At 43.1% G+C, this 18,932-nt stretch overlaps 2 protein-coding genes across 2 annotated transcripts in view; both read left to right on the forward strand.

The window, feature by feature from the left end:
* map4k1 (mitogen-activated protein kinase kinase kinase kinase 1) overlaps window positions 1-7,220 on the forward strand; it is a 31,060-nt gene extending 23,840 nt beyond the window's left edge. Inside the window, exons 23-32 of the mRNA XM_080772167.1 lie at window positions 299-375; window positions 1,129-1,189; window positions 2,266-2,368; window positions 2,686-2,744; window positions 2,968-3,071; window positions 3,470-3,647; window positions 4,601-4,669; window positions 5,464-5,556; window positions 6,180-6,306; window positions 6,723-7,220. Coding sequence (XP_080628293.1) covers window positions 299-375; window positions 1,129-1,189; window positions 2,266-2,368; window positions 2,686-2,744; window positions 2,968-3,071; window positions 3,470-3,647; window positions 4,601-4,669; window positions 5,464-5,556; window positions 6,180-6,306; window positions 6,723-6,819 — 968 coding nt within the window. The 3' untranslated portion in view covers window positions 6,820-7,220. The remainder of the gene's footprint in view (window positions 1-298; window positions 376-1,128; window positions 1,190-2,265; window positions 2,369-2,685; window positions 2,745-2,967; window positions 3,072-3,469; window positions 3,648-4,600; window positions 4,670-5,463; window positions 5,557-6,179; window positions 6,307-6,722) is intronic.
* Window positions 7,221-8,932: 1,712 nt separating this feature from the next.
* LOC308320899 (WD repeat-containing protein 20) lies at window positions 8,933-18,842 on the forward strand. Its single transcript, XM_080771628.1, has 4 exons — window positions 8,933-9,959; window positions 11,620-11,802; window positions 13,363-14,841; window positions 15,466-18,842. The coding sequence occupies exons 1-4, from the start codon at window positions 9,558-9,560 to the stop codon at window positions 15,511-15,513; spliced, it is 2,112 nt and encodes a 703-aa protein (XP_080627754.1). The 5' UTR covers window positions 8,933-9,557; the 3' UTR covers window positions 15,514-18,842.
* The last annotated feature ends 90 nt before the right edge of the window (window positions 18,843-18,932 follow it).

The following is an 18,932-nucleotide window of genomic DNA, read 5'->3' on the forward strand; positions in this document are numbered from 1 at the left end:
CTCCCTAACGTTAAACTCACTTTGCCACTCACTTTATGCATGCGCATACACTCCATTCTGGTGGGATAATTTGTGCACAATTAGGCGATCTACAAGCTCAGTGTTTGCAAGATGTTGTGATCTTGCAGATCGGTTATTTTGGCAAATATATTTATTGTAGAGTGTACAGTCAATCCAGTAAACTATATGGTTTCAGTGGCTTTCTGTCTTCTGTCTGCTTGATTTGCTGATTACTTAGGCTACTGTCTGTCTGTCTGTCTGTGGTTTTGATGTTTGTCTGTTTCTGCTTCCTCCTTAGATCAACATCTCATCCTGGGTGCAGAGGAGGGAATCTACACACTCAACCTCAACGGCTCAGAGGCCACAATGGAACTAGTAAGACCTTGATTAAGTTTCCATCTATATATTAGAAGTATGTATGGTACTCTGCATAGCCAGTGTATATTTAAAGGGTTTAGTTCAGATTTGTGGACTGTTGCTGTAGGTTGCAAAGGTTGATTGCCTAAACGAATCAAAACTAGCGTAATTTGTATTGTTGACCTATTTATACCACATAGAGCAACTTTCGTTCATTTTGACCCCTCTGTCACTATTTTTGTGTACAGCATCACTCCGCCAGCATGCAGTACAAAAACATAGTTCAAGTTCTTTATTAATGTCCCTGGAGGGCAAGCAGTTCATACTGAAACGTAAAAAGGCTATTGAAGGTTTTTATATACAGTCCTTTAAAACTATTACATTATACATTATTCATTTTGGTATCAATTTATATCTATTAATTGGTCTTCGATCCTCCTTGTGTAGTTCCATGTGACAGAGGGGTCAAAGTTGAACGAAAGTTGTGCTATATGGTAGAAATAGGTAAACAATACAAATTACGCTAGTTTTGTGGTGATTTATTTTTAATTACATCTTAATATTCACCAAAGTTCCACAAATGAGTCTAGAAAAATGGGTCTACTCCTCTTATAATCATAGTAGTCTTCTATTCGGCACAATAAACAAACAAAAAAATATGGGGTTGTTTAGGCTTATCCTACAGAGGCATGAAAACCTTTTGGATTGAGAGGATGGATGGATGGACTGATAGACTTTGACTGACCGATGTCTTCTTTCTGTCTCTCTCAGCTGTATCCAGGGAAGTGTAGCTGGGTGTACACCATTAGTAATGTCCTCATGTCTGTGTCTGGTAAGTCTTACCAGTATTTACTTCATCGTACGGCGCAGAGCCAAAATAGCCTATCTATAAACAGCTTGTAGATCAGCAATCTTAGAAGTCTCTTTCTTTCTACACTTTTTACACACGATTATATGTTTCAAGCTTTAATGTTTTATTGTACCATATGTGCCGTTTACATTTCTGATTAATAAAGTAGGACATTCAATAAATAAAGAAGCAGCCTAGCTGCAAGGCAAGCACGAGCAAAATAACTCAGGGAAGCCAAAGGGCTAAACTATTCAAAAATGACAAAGCAAAATCCAAAAGAAAAACTAAACAAACCACAAGGCAAAACACAGGAAGTCCAAAAAACCTTACAGAACGAGATATTCCAGGTACAGGAGCAATCACAGGACACATCCAAGTAGAGCACCGGACAATGGCTTATGTTCTGACAGTATGAGTGTGGGATGAGTCCAGTCTTATAGTGAGCAGGTTGATTGTGGAAGTGTTCACAGGTTTGTATTGTGGGCGTGGCCCTGCTGGGCTGGGGATGGAGTGGGAACAGGTGTGTGACAATGACTGAGGGTAGGAATGGAGAGTGGGAGTGGCTGACAGGGAGACAACTGTCTAAAGACCATGACAACTGTAATGCGATTTGAGCCATCTCATTGCAATCAATTATATTAAAATTCCAAATCATTGACCTTCTACTGTAGTTATGCCATGTTGTTATGTAGTAGTTATGTCATTTGCCACTGTAACATAATTATTCTAACATGGCTTTTTAATTTGTTTTGAATCTTTATGTTATGGGGAACTCAATACGTAACTCTAGTCCGGTGTCCTGTTCAGGGACAGTTGTTTCATTTAATTGACACCTTTCCACCTTTAATTCATGTGTGTTCAAATCGGCTTGAAATAAGTATGCCTCCTTCTAAACCCTTCTTGGCAATGGGACTCCCTTAAAACAGCTGCCAATATCTATGTCTCACAGTAAAATTGAGAGTGTTAACATTATTGTGATGCCTTCATCTAAACATGCATAGTGGTATGCATAGGGTGCATGCTGCTATCATTCCTAAATTAAATATATTTGTGTTCAGGAAAGTCATCTCAGCTCTACTCACATTCCTTGAAGGAGTTGTATGAGCAGGCACGACGAGATCAGAGGATGGTTGCCTTGCCAACGCACAGATTGTTACCTAGGTAATACTTTAACCACTCACTGTGACCAAACTACCTCACCAAATCGACTCACTCCTTTCTCTCTGTCACTCTGATGTATGCTGTATGCTATTGAACCAACCAGTAGAACTTTTATGTAGAAATTAAAACTCAATGTGATTTGTTAACGTTCCAGGGGCATACAAAAATATCTACTATGGGCAAGACTTGAATGAGCATTAATACAGTGTATGCGGTAGACCTACAAGGAGATATTTGTATTAAAATCTTGACCATCCATTTTTGATCATTTTTCCACTTTATTTTTTTAAATGACCTTAAATCTTCCCTATTTTCAGGAAACATGCGGTAACATGTAAAATACCTGACACCAAAGGGTGCAAGACCTGTTCAGTGGGTAAGATGATCGAGCTAATACATCCGATACATCGTCTCTGTCGGGTGGAAACCTCATATGTCTAAAACCGCAAAAGTAGCAGATCGGCAAGCTCAAAACGTGTCCCTTCGAGCCCCGTTTGGAGCTTGCAGATCTGCAACTTTTGATACTTTGTGTGACTATTATGAAGTAGGGCATTAATTTCCTGATGAATTTTACGTTTGACTGAGTTCTCTCCTCCCAGTTGGCAACGTGCAACGAGGCTGTGTGTTCCTGTGCTGTGCTCTGGAGTCCAGTGTGGTGCTTCTGCAGTGGTATGAGCCCATGCACAAGTTCATGCTCATTAAGGTACACAGTAAAATAATCACTTTTAGTCTTAATTTAACTCTGAGAGTGAAATAAATTACCAAATGGTCCGTTTGGGTTCATTCAATTTGGGGTACATTTTTGCACCCAGTGAGGCTCTATATGTGTGCGTACGTGTGTGCGAGCGCAGCAGGTATTGCTATACTTATGAGGGCCAAATGTCCCCACAAGTATGGTAGAATTTGTGAAATCAACCTTGTGACGACCATTTTCCTGGAGCCCACAGATGTCATGTTCATGGTAGCTTTTTAGTGCTATGAGGGTTACAATTAGGAAAAGATTCAGGCTGGGGTCAGGGTTAGGATTAGGCGTTGAGGGGTTAGGTTTAGGGGCTGTGGTTGGTTGTCATATATTCATATTCATGTCCTCCCCGGTCCTAGAATTTTGACTTCCCATTGCCCAGCCTCCTGCGAGTGTTCCACATGCTGGTGGTCCCCAAGGAGGAGTACCCGCTCGTCTGTATCGGTGTGTCCCGTGGGCCTGGTCCCAACCAGCCAATCACCATAGACAACATTAACCTTAACTCCAACACTTCCTGGTTCACCAGCACTGGCTTGGGTAAGATGATATTGAATTAATAATAAAGAGTGAATCTGTTGGTTGTAGCTGCCATATGCAGCTATATCACAAATTCAATGCTCAGTGTGAGACTGAAATGTTGCCTTAAAGGTAGGGTAAGTGATTTTCTTTGGTTAAATAAGTGTTCAAAAGCTCTATTGTGATAGTACTCATTGCTATAGAGCATATATGTCAAACTCAAGGCCCGGGGGCCAAATCAGGCCCGTGAATGAATTATCTTTGGCCCGCGGGATGATATTTAATTAGTATTAGAACTGGCCCTCTGGTATATTGCACGGACCACCATAATACTACAAGCCCTGCTTTGTGAGGATCATAGAACAGGAAACTGAGCTTAATAATAATGCATTTTCAGTTTTAAATGCATTTTTTTTGCTATTTGCCTGGGACGTCGTCCTGACCGTTTGTTGAAACACAGTCCAGTCCTTGACTTCTACCAATTTCTTTATTTTGGCCCACCGTGTATTTGAGTTTGTTCAGTATCAGGAGTCTCCATGTCTCTCCATCTTTTTATTAAACAGAAAATGCATTTTCAGGTCGGAATACCATCCAATCAGGATAGAGAACTCAGTCAGGATACAAATTAAACAAGCGGAATTGTAAGTGATGAGAGAAATGAGCAGACAAAATTGGAACTGAAACACTATACAAATTAAGCTGATGGCGACTCTCTCCTGAGTCCTGATTGGCTGAAATGTTGTCACCTACATGAAATGTATTTTCTGTTTATATTATTAAAGAGCTGGAGAGACGTACAGGGAGACCCCAACAAACACTCTATAGCAATTATTACTATCAGAATAATATTCTATTTTTTGCGTGTGTGTGTGTGTGTGTGTGTGTGTGTGTGTGTGTGTGTGTGTGTGTGTGTGTGTGTGTGTGTGTGTGTGTGTGTGTGTGTGTGTGTGTGTGTGTGTGTGTGTGTGTCACAGAGAATCGATGCCCAGATGTAGTGCAGGTGAACCAATTGGACAATAGCTCTTTGCTCGTTCTCTTAGAAAGTAAGTAAATATACATTTGTACATTTATTTTCTATTTTTCCAAACGTGAAAGAGTTTTGCATTCACAAAATATTTCATTAGGTTATTCTGGCGTCTATCAGAATCTGACATGGTAATTAGCTTGTCAGCTTCTGATACACTTTAGAATAACCTAATGAGTCAGGGGGATGTGGGGGGGGGGGGGAATATATGTCAATTGTTGAAACTACTTATTTGTACTGTAAAGAAAATGAATAAACATATGTTAAAAAAATAAAAAAAAAGAATAACCTAATGAAATATTTTGCCATTTTAACTAACACAAAGATATCTAATGACTCAGACAAATCTGGTATCTCAAAGTCCTGACTTCAAATTCAATTTCTAATTAATTTCTTCTATTGAATACTTTATTAACAGTTTGCGTAGGAAAGCACAGTTCATTACAAGGTCTGCTAAGGGGATTTAAAACCCAAGAAAGCCTATGGCTTGTTTCCATTGGGGTCCTTCATATACAATTCAATGGAAAATCCAAGGCTTCAATGTCTCTACCCTTTAAGAGGTGTTACACTTTTATTTCAGTTCTTCAAGTCTTCTACAAGTCAGTAATGTTACAAGAGCAAAAACTACCCTCGTTCAAACAGTCCAACAAATATCTACATTGAGCTGGTAAACATAGCTCATTGTAATACAATTCATTCATCTGCACTGTTATTTAGGGAGTAGTTACTGAGTGAATTATTTCAGCTGTTGTGCCAGCCTGAACATAACATTTTTATCTTCAGTAAAATACAGCCTCCAATCCTTTCCTCCAGAGTCTGTATACATAGTTGGCCTAGAGGGGGAGCTGAAGAGCAGCAGGAGTCTACAGCAAGAGGCTACCTTCTCCTTTGATGTGGAGGCTGTAGGTGAGAACTAATATCCGAATCCGAATGTCAGGCCACTGATGCCGATGTGTGTGTGTGTGTGTGTGTGTGTGTGTGTGTGTGTGTGTGTGTGTGTCTCTCTTTCTCTTCTCTCTCTCTCTCTCTCTCTCTCTCTCTCTCTCTCTATATATATATATATATATTTATGAAACATCAAACCCTGTACAATCAAGACACCGCCCCCGCTGCCACCCTTAGATCTCCATATATGGAGCTGACCTGGTCTGACATTCCATGTTGATCTGACCTCATCAAACCCTGTACACTCAAGACACGCTCCATATATGGCCACCTGGCCAGTACAGAATTAATTCTGAATGCTGATCTGACCCCCCCATGCCAAAGTGTCAGCGCTCGTCCAGCAGTCTGCCGTCACCCAGGCGGATGCATGCCGTGCATGCGACCTCAGGGCGTCTTACTGGTTATTATTATTACTGTAGTAATAGTACTATTTGTACTATTAATATTATAATTTTTTACTTATCTGTATCCAGCTATTCATCTATCAATCATGTATTGTAGCTCTCTACCAAACTCAGTTAAATATTCAGTCCATTCACTGCCCCCCCTCCCCCTTCATTCCCTCTTTCTGTCTCTCTCTCTAGTGTATTTTGAGGACTCGCTGCTGGCAGTGTGGCGTCATGGTTGGCAGAGGAGAGGAGAGGACTTCAGTGAAGTCATCCAGGAAACAAAAGACCTCAGGAAGATCTACAGGCTGGTGGGGACAGACAGGTTGGTACAGCCTTACGGGTCCTTTACTCTCAGGATTTGATACTGTATACAATGATGGCCTTGCAATGCTGTATCCTGTCTATTAGAGTTTAATTACTTCTCCTTTCCTGTATGTATCTACCTTTTGTCCAGCACCACCAAGGAACTGGATGTGCGCAAGCCACCTGTTTTTTAAACTAATTACGTTAATCCCAGCATCAGCTGGTTGTTGTGATTTTTATACAGTTGAAAACTTGTGAAATTGGACATTCAGCATAATGAATACTTTCTACTTTTCTACTTTTACTCAAGTAAATTTAGAATACTGGACTTTTACTTGTGATGGAGTATTTCTACATTGTGGTATTGTGGTACTTTTACTTAAGTAAAACTCATTTTTACACCACCAACCTTTCTTTGGTCCTTCCAATTTATAGGCTGGTTGTCATGGAGACACGTATCACTGAGGACCAATCAGGGATGTGTAACCTGTACATTCTGGAAATTGCTGAGAATTGTGTCCTCTTGCCGTGACCCCCGACCCCAGGCAGTAGCAGAGGGTGCCAATGGAAACTCACACCACCTCTTCTCCACTGAACACTTCTATCCAAATAAGTATGGAAATGAGGAGACGGGCCACAAATATTTTGCTGTCCGGCTTGTCCGCAGTAATAAGTTACCTTCTTCTGTGGACTATTTCAAGGAATTGCTGCCTTTAGTAAGGTAGAGAGGTAGTATGGCATTCCACAGTTCATGAACAAGATTCAAATCTATGACTCTGTGTGTACAGTATACACACGTACCTGTATACCTCTATCTATACCTGTGCCAATGTTGTATGCACACTAACCAGCTGACCCACTAGGACGCCCTATTATAATAGTTGCATATGAATGTGTGTCAGCCCTACAGTGGTCCTTAATTTTGCATTGAACATGGAAGTTTGGACAAAACATGTAATATGTAATGTAATATCCCTCTTTTTCTTAAAGGGATAGTTCACAATTTTTTAACTTTTTTAAAGTTGTATGAAATACAAGTGGTTGCAAATATAGTGGTTGCAACTGCTTTAATTGTGTGGCATTAAAAGTAAATTAATCCACAAAACTAGCGTCACATGTATTGTTGACCTATTATATATTAGCGCATACTAAAATATTAGCGCAACTTTCGTTTTTTGGGCGTAGTGATATGGACACAAATAACATAGTTCCGTGTGATAGAGGGCTAAAAGATGAACGAAAGTTGCACTATATGGTAGAAATAGGTAAACAATACAAATTACGCTAGTTTTGTGGATTAATTTACCTTTAATGTGTGGCCCCCTGTGCCCCCTACAGTTAACTACATAATATTTCACTTAAACCAGAGCAGAACTCCGACTCGGGCAATCAATTAATACAGTTGCAACCACTATATTAATGGCAAGTATTTCATACAGCTTAAAATGCTGAACTATCCCTTTAAAGCAGAACAAACAATAGTGTGAAGTGCCTTCATAGTGTTAAAGGAGAATTGCTTTGTGAGAAACAGTTTAATATCTATGACCAAGATTGCAGGTCTGAGTGGAAAGCCCCGGCCTAAGGTCCTCCTTTGAAAACTAATGTCAAGAGTAACAAATGCACCTAATAAAAAGGAATGAAAGCTAAAGTTTGTGTGTGTGTGTGTGTGTGTGTGTGTGTGTGTGTGTGTGTGTGTGTGTGTGTGTGTGCATGCGTGCGTGCGTGCGTGTGTGCGTGCGTGTCCGCGTGTGTGTCCGTGTGTGTATACGAATACATGGAGCGGTGCCCTGTATTCCAGGTGTAGCCTGTAGGCAATCAATGCTGCGGTGTCAAGCTAACTTTGTGTGGATATTTTTCAGGCCCCCTTAAACTTGGCTTAAAGGACAACTTCACCAATTGCAATTTTTCAATTTTTAAAAGAGTACTGTTCCTTTTAGACTGACACATGTTGCTATTCTTTAATCAAATGCAAGCAGAATAACGGTACCATGGGTGGCTTTAATTAATTAAAAATGTGTCTTGTATCTTGTATCTTAAGTACTACTGTTTATTTGACCATTTATTTATGTTTTTATTTGTAAATGAATGCCCTATACTTCGTCCACCCGATGCCTATAGAAATCACCCCATTGATTGTGGCTTGGATTCAGAACTCTATCTGGTTTATGGTGAACAACACTTAATAAGTATGAATAAAGGCAATAAAGCATGTACCTGCCCTGCAGTCAAGATGTCCAAGGCCTATAGCCTATACACAAGCAAAAAGACTACTCCTAACCACAGATAGAACCTCTGTGAACCTAGAAAGATCTGGCCCTTCCTCGTGCAAAACTTTTACAAAAGAAAAATACAAGCACAAATACCTGCATAAAGCTGAACAAGTTTGAACTACATTTCTCGCACAAAGCATGTGGAAGTAGTTAGATGCCAACAAATAGACTTTAGAGAACTATTGCTCCCTATAGTGTCAATGCAGCATCACGCTGTCCACGACCATAACAACAGAAAAAACACGCTCCTGGCTGCCTCTGATTGGCTAATAAGTTATAACCCTAAAATAGGAAGAGGAGGAGGACCAGCGAGGACTATTTAATTGCCTAAAAAATGTAATGCAAGTCAAATAGTATGACAGCAGCATGCGTGCTTTTTCATCTGTTTTGTATATTAGTAGCCCAATAATCATTTTGTTCATAACCAAATCGGCACAAGTTTACGGGGGTCGCTTTATGTGTTTCAGATGATTAAATGAGTTGACCAATGAATCAACACCCTATGGTTATTGACACCAGACTGGTTTAGTTTAGCTCATCCTCGGGGCTCGGAGTCGGAACATTAGTAAATGTGCGCAGTGCTTAATAGCACTTGGCCGGGGATTGGAAGCGTCGACGCACCATCACGCTCAAATAATGGTCACGCTGCTAGACGCACGCACGCGCACAGACACAAACGCACTGGATGAACGAAGGCGGCGAGAGGCTTCAATCACGGCTGATGTGTGTAGGGCCGGCTACTGTCCAGTCACTGACTGTGCACTGTTTTTAGTGTTTTAGCTCTCTGTTGTGATTGTGTGTCCAGTGAAACAGAAGTGTGGATGCCGGTGTCTGGTGGTGGGTGTAGGCGCGGGACAGGGACCGAGCAGCTCGCCCGCTCCTCTTCTTAATCGTCGTAGCTCCCATTTTCATTGTATTTGTTTTTAATACGGCGGCGTATTATTATTTCCAGGTCAAAATCTCCGTTATTTCCTGTGTGCGGCTTGTGTTTGTACTGAAAATGGCCGGAGATGGCGGCGCTCTGAAGGATATCAATGAGATTAAATCCCAGTTCCGGACCAGAGAGGGCTTCTACAAGCTGCTCACCCTCTCGGACTCGCAGCAGCGGGGCGGTGGGCTCCCGCGGGGTCCGTCCGCCGGGGGAGCAACGCTGGGCCCCGGGGGCGGCGGCGGACCGGGCTCCATACCCGGCGGAGGGGTCGGTGGTCTGCTGCAGGGGCCCGGCGGCGGGGCTGCCTCCTCCTCCAATGCCGCAGCTAACTCCTCTCCGGCGGGCTTCCTTCCCCCCGTGCGGGTCTCCATGGTCAAGCTGCAGCCCGAGGATCCCAGCGAGGATTCTGAGAGAGTGTGCTTCAACATAGGCAGAGAGCTCTATTTCTACACCTACACCAACATCAAGAAGGTGATGATGATGAGGCTAATGCAACTAGCTATAGCCTGCAGTGCTAATTTGATTCCGTATTATATTTCGTCATCGTTTCAAATTGTCGATTTGGCTACAGTTATTTGCCGACCTATCCAGTAATTACAGATTATGTAGGCTACTGTACTGTGTATAATAATGCACCATGTGAAGCCTCGTCGTATAGTGGATACTGGATAGCATCCATGTAATAATGCTGGATGTAGTGGAATGCAACAGTGTGTGAATGAGTCATTTATAGCCTGTATTATTATACATTCCTTAATTTACAGCAATAAATAACAATGGAAAGGCTCTACACATTGTGTAGTAATCAGTGAAAACAAAAAGTGATCCAAAGTCTGGAACTTACCGGTAAACATTAACTGCATATTTGGGTATATTAGCAAATATGTCCACTCATTTATTGAGAGAGGTATATAGAATATTAATTAGTAGGTGTTTGTGGCAAAGGAAAAGTAGCCTACTTGTGATGCACAGCAAAGACACCTATGAGGTATACTTTAAACTACCAGCCCACTTATAATGTCAAAATAATGAAAATGACCCACTACAAATACTTTTTTTTTTTTAACAATGTATTTATTTTCCTTTTTTACACACAAATGACAATACAAACATACAGAAAACAACAATGAACATTACAAGACAATACAATTACTAATATAAAGAAAGCAAAACAATAACCAAAAAAACAAAACAAAAAAACAACAACAGCACTACTCCTCTTCAGCTCCATCCATTAAGTGTGACAATTTATTGTTCTTTACAAATACAAATTAATATGTCTGCCTATAGTTTCATAACCAGTTTATTGCACTTATGTGATGTACCATGAGCCTGTGCCATAACACATCAGGTTATTAAATCCTGAAGTGGAAAAGAGTTGACAAGTTTAAAAGTCAAGATATCAAGTCCATATCCTATATTGGTTCAGTGTTTTTCCACGACTTCCTGTTTGTGACACATTATTGATCCTGGAGGGGGGCAATTCATCTCTCCATTTGTCCTCCTCCCAAGGGGGATGAGAGTGCCGAGTCGGCTGGGGCTGTGCTGCTTTCTGCTAGGTGGACTCTTGCCATCATGGGGTCTTCAAAAGGGGGTCCGGGACCCCTAGGGGGTCCACAGAGTTACTGCAGGGGGGCCACCATATCTTTATGTGATAGGATGATTTTTTTTTAAACCATTTGAACCATTGAACATTTACCAAAAATAGCCTACAAGCTCACAACGCACTGCGAGCTTGTAGATTGTTTGCTAAGAGGTTTGAGCAGACCAAGGTCGAGCAGACCAAGTACAGAGTGAAAGGTCAAATATTGACGGGTTAAGTGGTTAAATATCTTAAAATGCACATTAGATACTGTAAGTCCAACATACACCGATGATAGTGCTGTCAAACAAGTCTATGAAGCTTTCTATGAAATCAATGAAAAAGTTTAACCTGCAACACAATTTCATACAACATATGTTGTGGGGGTCCCTGCTTTATCTCCCTCAGCTAATGGGTCCTTGGGCTGAAAAACGTTGAAGTCCCCTATAATAAGCGATTGAACTTGGAACCTTCTGCTTACACGGCAATCTTGCTAACATATTGTTGCTTCTCTCCCTATTATATCCCTCTTGCCTTTCCTCCCTGCAGGCGGTGGACCTCAGTAAACCGATAGACAAGCGCATCTATAAGGGCACACAGCCGACGTGTCATGACTTTAACCAGTACTCGGCCACAGCAGAGAGCGTAGCCCTCATAGTGGGCTTCTCAGCAGGACAAGTCCAGTACCTAGACCCCATCAAGAAGGAGACCAGTAAACTCTTCAATGAGGAGGTGTGTGCATAATGCGATGTGCATGTGCTGCACGTGCATGCGTGCATGTAGGCATGCAACTGTTAATCAGGCTAATTCATTTATTATTAATTTTATATTGCAAAGAAAGACTAATCGATACTCGAAATACTAACACATTGTGAGCTTGTAAAATGTTTTCTATTTTTGTGGCATCTTTCCCAACATACTGTAGTCTGTATGTGACCATTTACCTTGTTTATTGACAATTCTTCATGCCATTTACTCTGATCTTTCACTTTGGTCTGGAAAAGAGCATCTGCTAAATGTGTATGTGTGTGCGACTGTGCGTGTGCGCGCATTTCTGTGCACATAAGAGGTCTGCAGACTCTGCAAATATGCTTTTTTGTTTTGTAATTAGGAAGATTCTACAGTCTTCCTTTCGGCAGTATGGAATTAATGGTACAGTATGGAAACTGCAGAAACTGCAGAGTTGGTTACTGGCATAATCTTCCACCATCTGCTTTGAGAACGATAAGTCAACAATTATGAGCCTCTCCGTTTGAGGTGTACTGCCTAGTGCCTAGTGCCTACCTCTTCAAATTGGCTGTTAGCGTTAAATGGAATTAATACTTACATTTAGGCAGTAGTGAGTGTGTTTGTGTGTTGGGTTGTGCTGGCTTTTTTTTGACCGCACGTGCGATGGTGGGCATTTCTACAGTGGGCGGCTTTGGGTGGCAGTGGCTCAGGAGGTATATCGGCCGTCTTGGAATCCGAAGGTTCCAGGTTCGATTCCCGGCTCCTCCTGGGAAAGTGTTGAAGTGTCCTTGAGCAAGACATTGAACCCCTAACTGCTCCCGAGGTGGTGCCTTGCATGGTTTCCTCCACCATCGGTGTGAATGTGAAGTACATTGTAATGAAGCGCTTTGGAGAAAAGCACTGCAGTCCATTTACTTGTGTTCATGCACACGTGCGTGAACATCTGTGTGTGTGTGTGTGTGTGTGAGAAAGAGAGAGTAGGAAATTATAAGGTCAGGTGTCCCTGTTTGACTTTGTCTGACACTGAGTTTGTTCAGCTCCCTGGGTGCTGCTTGTCTAAATCTACTCTTCCTTCACCCCCACCGCCCCCTTTTTCCATTTCTTTATCTCTTTTTGGTTTCTCTTGATCTTCTCTCTATCTGTGCTACACTCTCTTACTTGTTTTCCCCCATCCTTGTTTTGCTTTGTTGATGTGTGTTTAGTTTCTGGTGGTCTCTAGTTGGGGTCCACTCCACATACAGGCATAAAATAATAATAATTCAAAGAGGTGCATGAAATAGACAAGTGTGTCTAATATGCAGTACTTGTGTTCTCTCACGCCTCTCTTCTCTTCCTTCAATCTTCCATCTATTTCCATTTCTCTGCTCCATGGCCCTCTGTCCTTCTCTGACTTCACTTTCCCCCTTCCCTTCTCTCCTAGAACTCACACTTTTTTCTCCGGGCCCTCTATTCTGATTTCCCCCATCCCTGTCCTTCACCCCATCTCTTTCCCTCCCTGTCTTTACCCATCTTCTTTCCTTTCCTTCCTTTCTCTTCTCCACACCTTCCCCCTCTGTCATCCAGAGGTTGATAGACAAGTCCAAGGTGACGTGTCTGAAATGGCTCCCCAAGTCCGAGAACCTGTTCCTGGCCTCCCACTCCAGTGGTCACCTTTACCTCTACAATGTGGACCACCCCTGTGGCACGACCGCCCCGCAATACTCTCTCCTACGCCAAGGTGAGGGCTTCGCCGTGTATGCCTGCAAGACCAAGACGCCACGCAATCCGCTGCTCCGCTGGGCCGTGGGCGAGGGGGGACTCAATGAGTTTGCATTTTCCCCGGACGGCGTGCACGTGGCATGCGTCGGCCAGGACGGGTGCCTGCGGGTGTTCCACTTTGACTCCATGGAGCTACAGGGTGTCATGAAGAGCTACTTTGGCGGGCTGCTCTGTGTGTCTTGGAGCCCCGACGGGAAGTACCTGGCCACAGGCGGCGAGGACGACCTGGTGACCGTGTGGTCATTCTCTGAGAACCGCGTAGTGGCGCGGGGCCACGGCCACAAGTCGTGGGTCAACGTGGTGGCCTTCGACCCCTTCACCACCTCGCTGGAGGACAACGAGCCCATGGAGCTGAGTGGCAGCGAGGAGGACCTGCATCAGGTCGGAGGGGGAGGGGTTCCGAATCCTCCCCCTCCCTCCTCCATGCACTTTGGCCGGGTTCGGACCAGCAGCACATTGTCCCGCCTCTCGCGGCATAGCTCCAAAGGGGGAGGGTCGACATCGGTGACCTACAGGTTTGGCTCCGTGGGCCAGGACACCCAGTTCTGCCTGTGGGACCTGACTGACGACATTCTCTATCCATGCCTGCCACTGTCGCGGGCGCTCACCAACACCTTCGGTCCCTCACCTTCCAACTCTGGCATCAACAGCACCACCACCACCACCGTGGTAGGGGGTGGAGTCACGGGCAGCGTGGAGGGCCATCACCACCCGCCCAACACCAACAGTTCCACAGTCCCCCCCAACCCCCCGACACTCCCGCTGCCCCTCCCTCGATCACTCTCGCGCTCCAACTCCCTGCCCCACCCGGCCGTGGCTAACGCTTCCAAGGGACAGAGCGCCTCGGAAAGTGGAGGCAGTGGCAATGGTGGAGGAGGAGGAGGAGGAGGAGCAGGAAGTACCAGCGCCGGATCAGGAGCAGGTAACTCCACTCCGTTTAGTATCGGACGTTTTGCCACCTTGTCGCTCCAGGAGCGCAAGTCGGACAAGTCGGGTGGCGGGAGCGGAGGGGTGGAGAAGGAGCACAAGCGCTACCACAGCCTCGGTAACATAAGTAAGAGCAACGACAAGATCAACGTGGCACCTCGCAGCAGCCGACTGGACGCCGCCAAGGTGCTGGGCACCACGCTGTGCCCACGCATGCACGAGGTCCCACTGCTGGAGCCGCTAGTGTGCAAGAAGATCGCACACGAGAGGCTGACCGTGCTGGTGTTCATGGACGACTGCATCATCACGGCTTGCCAGGAGGGTCTCATCTGCACCTGGGCACGGCCAGGCAAGGCGGTAGGTCGACTAATCAGAATCAGAATTAGGGGTGCACAATTAATCAAACTAATCGATCTAATGGATTATTAAAAATCACACTCGTGTAGCGAATGGGCGCCTGATAATGTTTGCTTAAAGTGCTCTAAACAAACATTAAAAGTCCATAGACTCGGCTGCCATATGACCAACATCTGACTCCAGCCAGATGTTGGAGGGGCTAGCACAATTCACCCACTTTTTCCACAGCTGTAAACCTGTGATGTGACAATAATGTTAAAGTTGAAGAGAAAGCCTGATCATAAGCATTTGGATGTAGAGTAGAGGGTATATGCAAAGGTTGGTGTAAAATAAATATGCAAATATGTACAAAGGACATCTGTGCAGTGTGCACAGTATTGTTGTATAGTACCGAATACCAAAATGTTTTAAAACTTTAAAAAATCTACAGTTTAACCTTTTTTCAGCACTAGTGAGACACTGTGATTCAATTTATTTTATTATTATTAATGGCCAGAGCAGTAAATGTCAAATTCACTTTTCCAATCTGCTCAGATATGGAACAGTGTCCTTTTAGCTGATGACCAGATGTGGAATCTAGAGCTTATCATTTTCCTAATTGTTTTTTATTCCTCTCTCATTCAGAACTTGACAGCACAGAACGGGAACTCTCCGAGCGGCACCGTGGTATAGCTGGAGGAGAAGCTTTGCACCCGCCCTGCCCCATCTATCTCGCCTTCCTCCCTCTCCCCACCCCAGCTTTCCTCTGCGTGCCACTGGGCAACATATTCCTCCCCCTGTCAATGATGGGGCCCACAGCCAATGGCAGTGCCCATACCTACCTACCGTTGGAGTATTGCATCCTCAGTCGGTATGACTGTTGTTACTGTCCACGTCCTAAACGTTGCCTTTTGGCATTTCTCCACAGAAGGACTGCATCAAAGTAAACGAAGGGGATGATTCATCCCTCCTATACCCAGAGCATTGAGGAGAAAATGCCAGGCTAGTCTCATTTCTCTTCCACTCCTTCCTACCCCCCCTCACGCAAAGACACTGCGAAAGCCACGGCCATTGTATTTAAGTTATTTATTTTATCACAGGACTGTGTAGTAATTTATACTGTAAATACTGTAAATACAATACAAAATATGTATGGAAGTAATGACTCAAAGCGTGGGAATGAAGAAAAGGCAAGATGAAGAATATTAATATATGAAGATCCTTTTATTGTACATAGCGGCCGCAGTTAAACATTTGAATGTCTGCTGTTTTAGGGAACTTGAAGGTGTGTTTATAATTTTGTGTGATAGTTTCTTTTGGTTTGTCAAAAAAGATGGATCCCTAGATAACAAGCTTAGCGTGATCTCCCGACAGACAGAAAAGCATTTTGGGTCCAATAAGACACGACTGACTACCTGGTCAGTCAAAGAGAGCAATCTTCAAAATGGCTGCTAGCTGTACATTTCAGCCGATTGTCCAATAATAGCCAGAGCTATGCTAATTTTCTTGAACATTAAATGTGGTCAAGTGTCAAGAACTGAATAACCACGCACACGCACACACACACACACACACACACACACACACACACACACACACACACACACACACACACACAGACACGCAAACTCAAGAGGTAAACACACATGCAAACTCAAGAGGTACCCTTGCACAGACAGACAGACACAGACAGACACACAGTCCCCAGTGGTGTAGCATCATGTATACTGTATTTCCCATTCCAGTTGCGCCGTTCCTGCGAGATTTTGCACATACAATAACCTGACAGTCCCATGTGAGTTGACTTGGCCGATGCTAGAGGTACCGGTATCCTGCTTGATCGGAGCTCTTTCCAGAAGCCACTTCTGTTTTAACTCTAACGCTCATTCGTTATGTGTTTTTGGTAACGAAGATGATTGAATAGGTGTATACTAGCTTTATTCACTAGCGATAAACTGGCAGTGTACAAAATAAATCACATACATGCAGACGCAGTCTTATCCAGGTCTGAACTGGCGACCAGAGGGAAAGGCCTGCCAAGATGCGAACAGTGTTTACGTTTCCTTTTCTCTCTGCTTATTCCTTTTTGTTCTCATCATGGCTCCTGTTTTTGGTCAAGGCAAGCTACTGATCCTGGTCCAAGTGAAACACCTAGTAAAACTATATAATTTTGCAGCCATTATGTACTGATAGCAGCACACCCATGTCTTGAGTTATAGCACCTGTGTGATGATTTATCTGAAAAAAGTGGAGCTGAAGCTGATACCCTTGCACTAATAATTAAGCAACCAGATGCAGAAGGGATTCTTGCTGCATCTGAATGTGTGTATATACTAGGTTCATCCACTTGGTTGTCATAGCAATGGCATGTGTTACGGCTGAGCGGTATCTTCAACAAGCTCATCAGTTCCGAGTTTCCATATTAAGACAAGAATCAACATCCATGTTGGAGTTCCTTGGTTTGAGAGCATTGTGCGTGTATGATATGAGCTGATATGTGGTCAGCGTCAGCCATATGCTAATCTTTGGTTGCCATAGCAACAGTATGTCTTAAACTGTCTCCATAAGTCTACTCTATGTCGCCCAAAATACTAACTTTAGAGTCATAGGCATCTGTTTTCTCTCTTTAAATGCTAAAAGGCTTTTATTTTTAGGCTGAATTTGCAAGGTGTTTGAACTGGGCTGTCACAGCCCTTAGTAAAACAAATAGTTCAGGAAGGAATCAATGCAGTGGAGTGGGCAGACTTATAGCAAATGATCCATTTAACCATTACATTAAGTTGTCAGTCAGTGCAGTGCTGTTAAACAAAAAATTATGCCCTAGGGGGATAAAAAGCAAAAATAGTTTTCTTACAACATACAGATGGAGTATTGGCTGATGCCTACCAACTACATACAGTGGAGTATTGGCTGATGCCTACCAACTAAACTTCTACTACAACTTCTCATACATTGGTGAAAATGATCTGACATGCGTTGAGAGTAGCGGATACGATGATATTGATGGAGATGGATGGTATCAAAAATGGCTGCCATTGTCTTTTCATTGAATTGATTATGAATTCCTATTGTTATTGAGACAATAAGTCGATCCTTACTTTAAATAAAGAAGTACTAATATTCATTGCTAACTATATGCAAAATACTAGTGGTATTGCAACTGTGGCGTCGCTCTCTCCATCTCCATCCCTCAAGGCACTGGCGGGAATCTGCAATGCATGGCAGGAGCGTCCTCCCTGAGCCAAGACTAGGCTTGACCTAGTCAAGAAATGTTTAACTGAACATCATTACATATCTTAAAATTTGTAAAGTTAAGACATGGTGTCCTTCACCAAATACAAATAATGTGGGTTGTGCGTAAAATGCAGTTCTCGCCAAAAGGGCCACCACCAAACTACAAGGCCTTGGGTGGAACAAGATGGATGGAGAAAATGACTACTGTCTACTGTCAGGAGTAGACAGTAGACAGTAGTGCCATGACTGCATTGTTACTGGGTTCTTCTACTGTGCTGTTAAAAGCTAAGATCTGCACAGCTACATGAAGATATGTCAATTTTCTGTATCTTGATATTGCAATTTGGGTATATTCACCATTTTGCTTCAGCGGTGGTCTACATATTCCTCTATACTGGGTGTCTTTGAGGCGCTCATATAGGCTAGCACTTTTTGTCCGAAATGTAACACTAGATGCGTCTCAACAGAACAGAAAAATCCATAGGCCTATAGGCAACTGCTCAAAAAGGCTTTGATACAATGAATGAAGACTTTGGTTTCCCATTGTGCCAATTCCTTGTAAACAGGTAACTTATGAATAAATGAAATAGCTGACCACTTTTGTCAACAGAAGCATTATCATTACATATCTTATTGATTGATTTAGCATAATTTTGCAACAGCTGAAATTGAACATGTAATGTTTATTTTAACATTTCCCACACATGCTCTCCCTTATGCCTGTTCTGGTGGGTGTCAATGTCAGAACATCCCTGAACTGGTTTGTATATTGAGATCTGTTATTAAAACTTTAAACCCTATTCTTGTGAGTTCTCTTCATAGATTTGTGTCAGTGAGTTCTTGCACAATGTTTTTGCTTTGACTGAAAGGTTAGTATT

This window comes from Protomyctophum bolini (assembly GCF_963924005.1).
Source record: "Protomyctophum bolini genome assembly, chromosome: 9".
Classification (NCBI taxonomy): Eukaryota; Metazoa; Chordata; class Actinopteri; order Myctophiformes; family Myctophidae; genus Protomyctophum; species Protomyctophum bolini.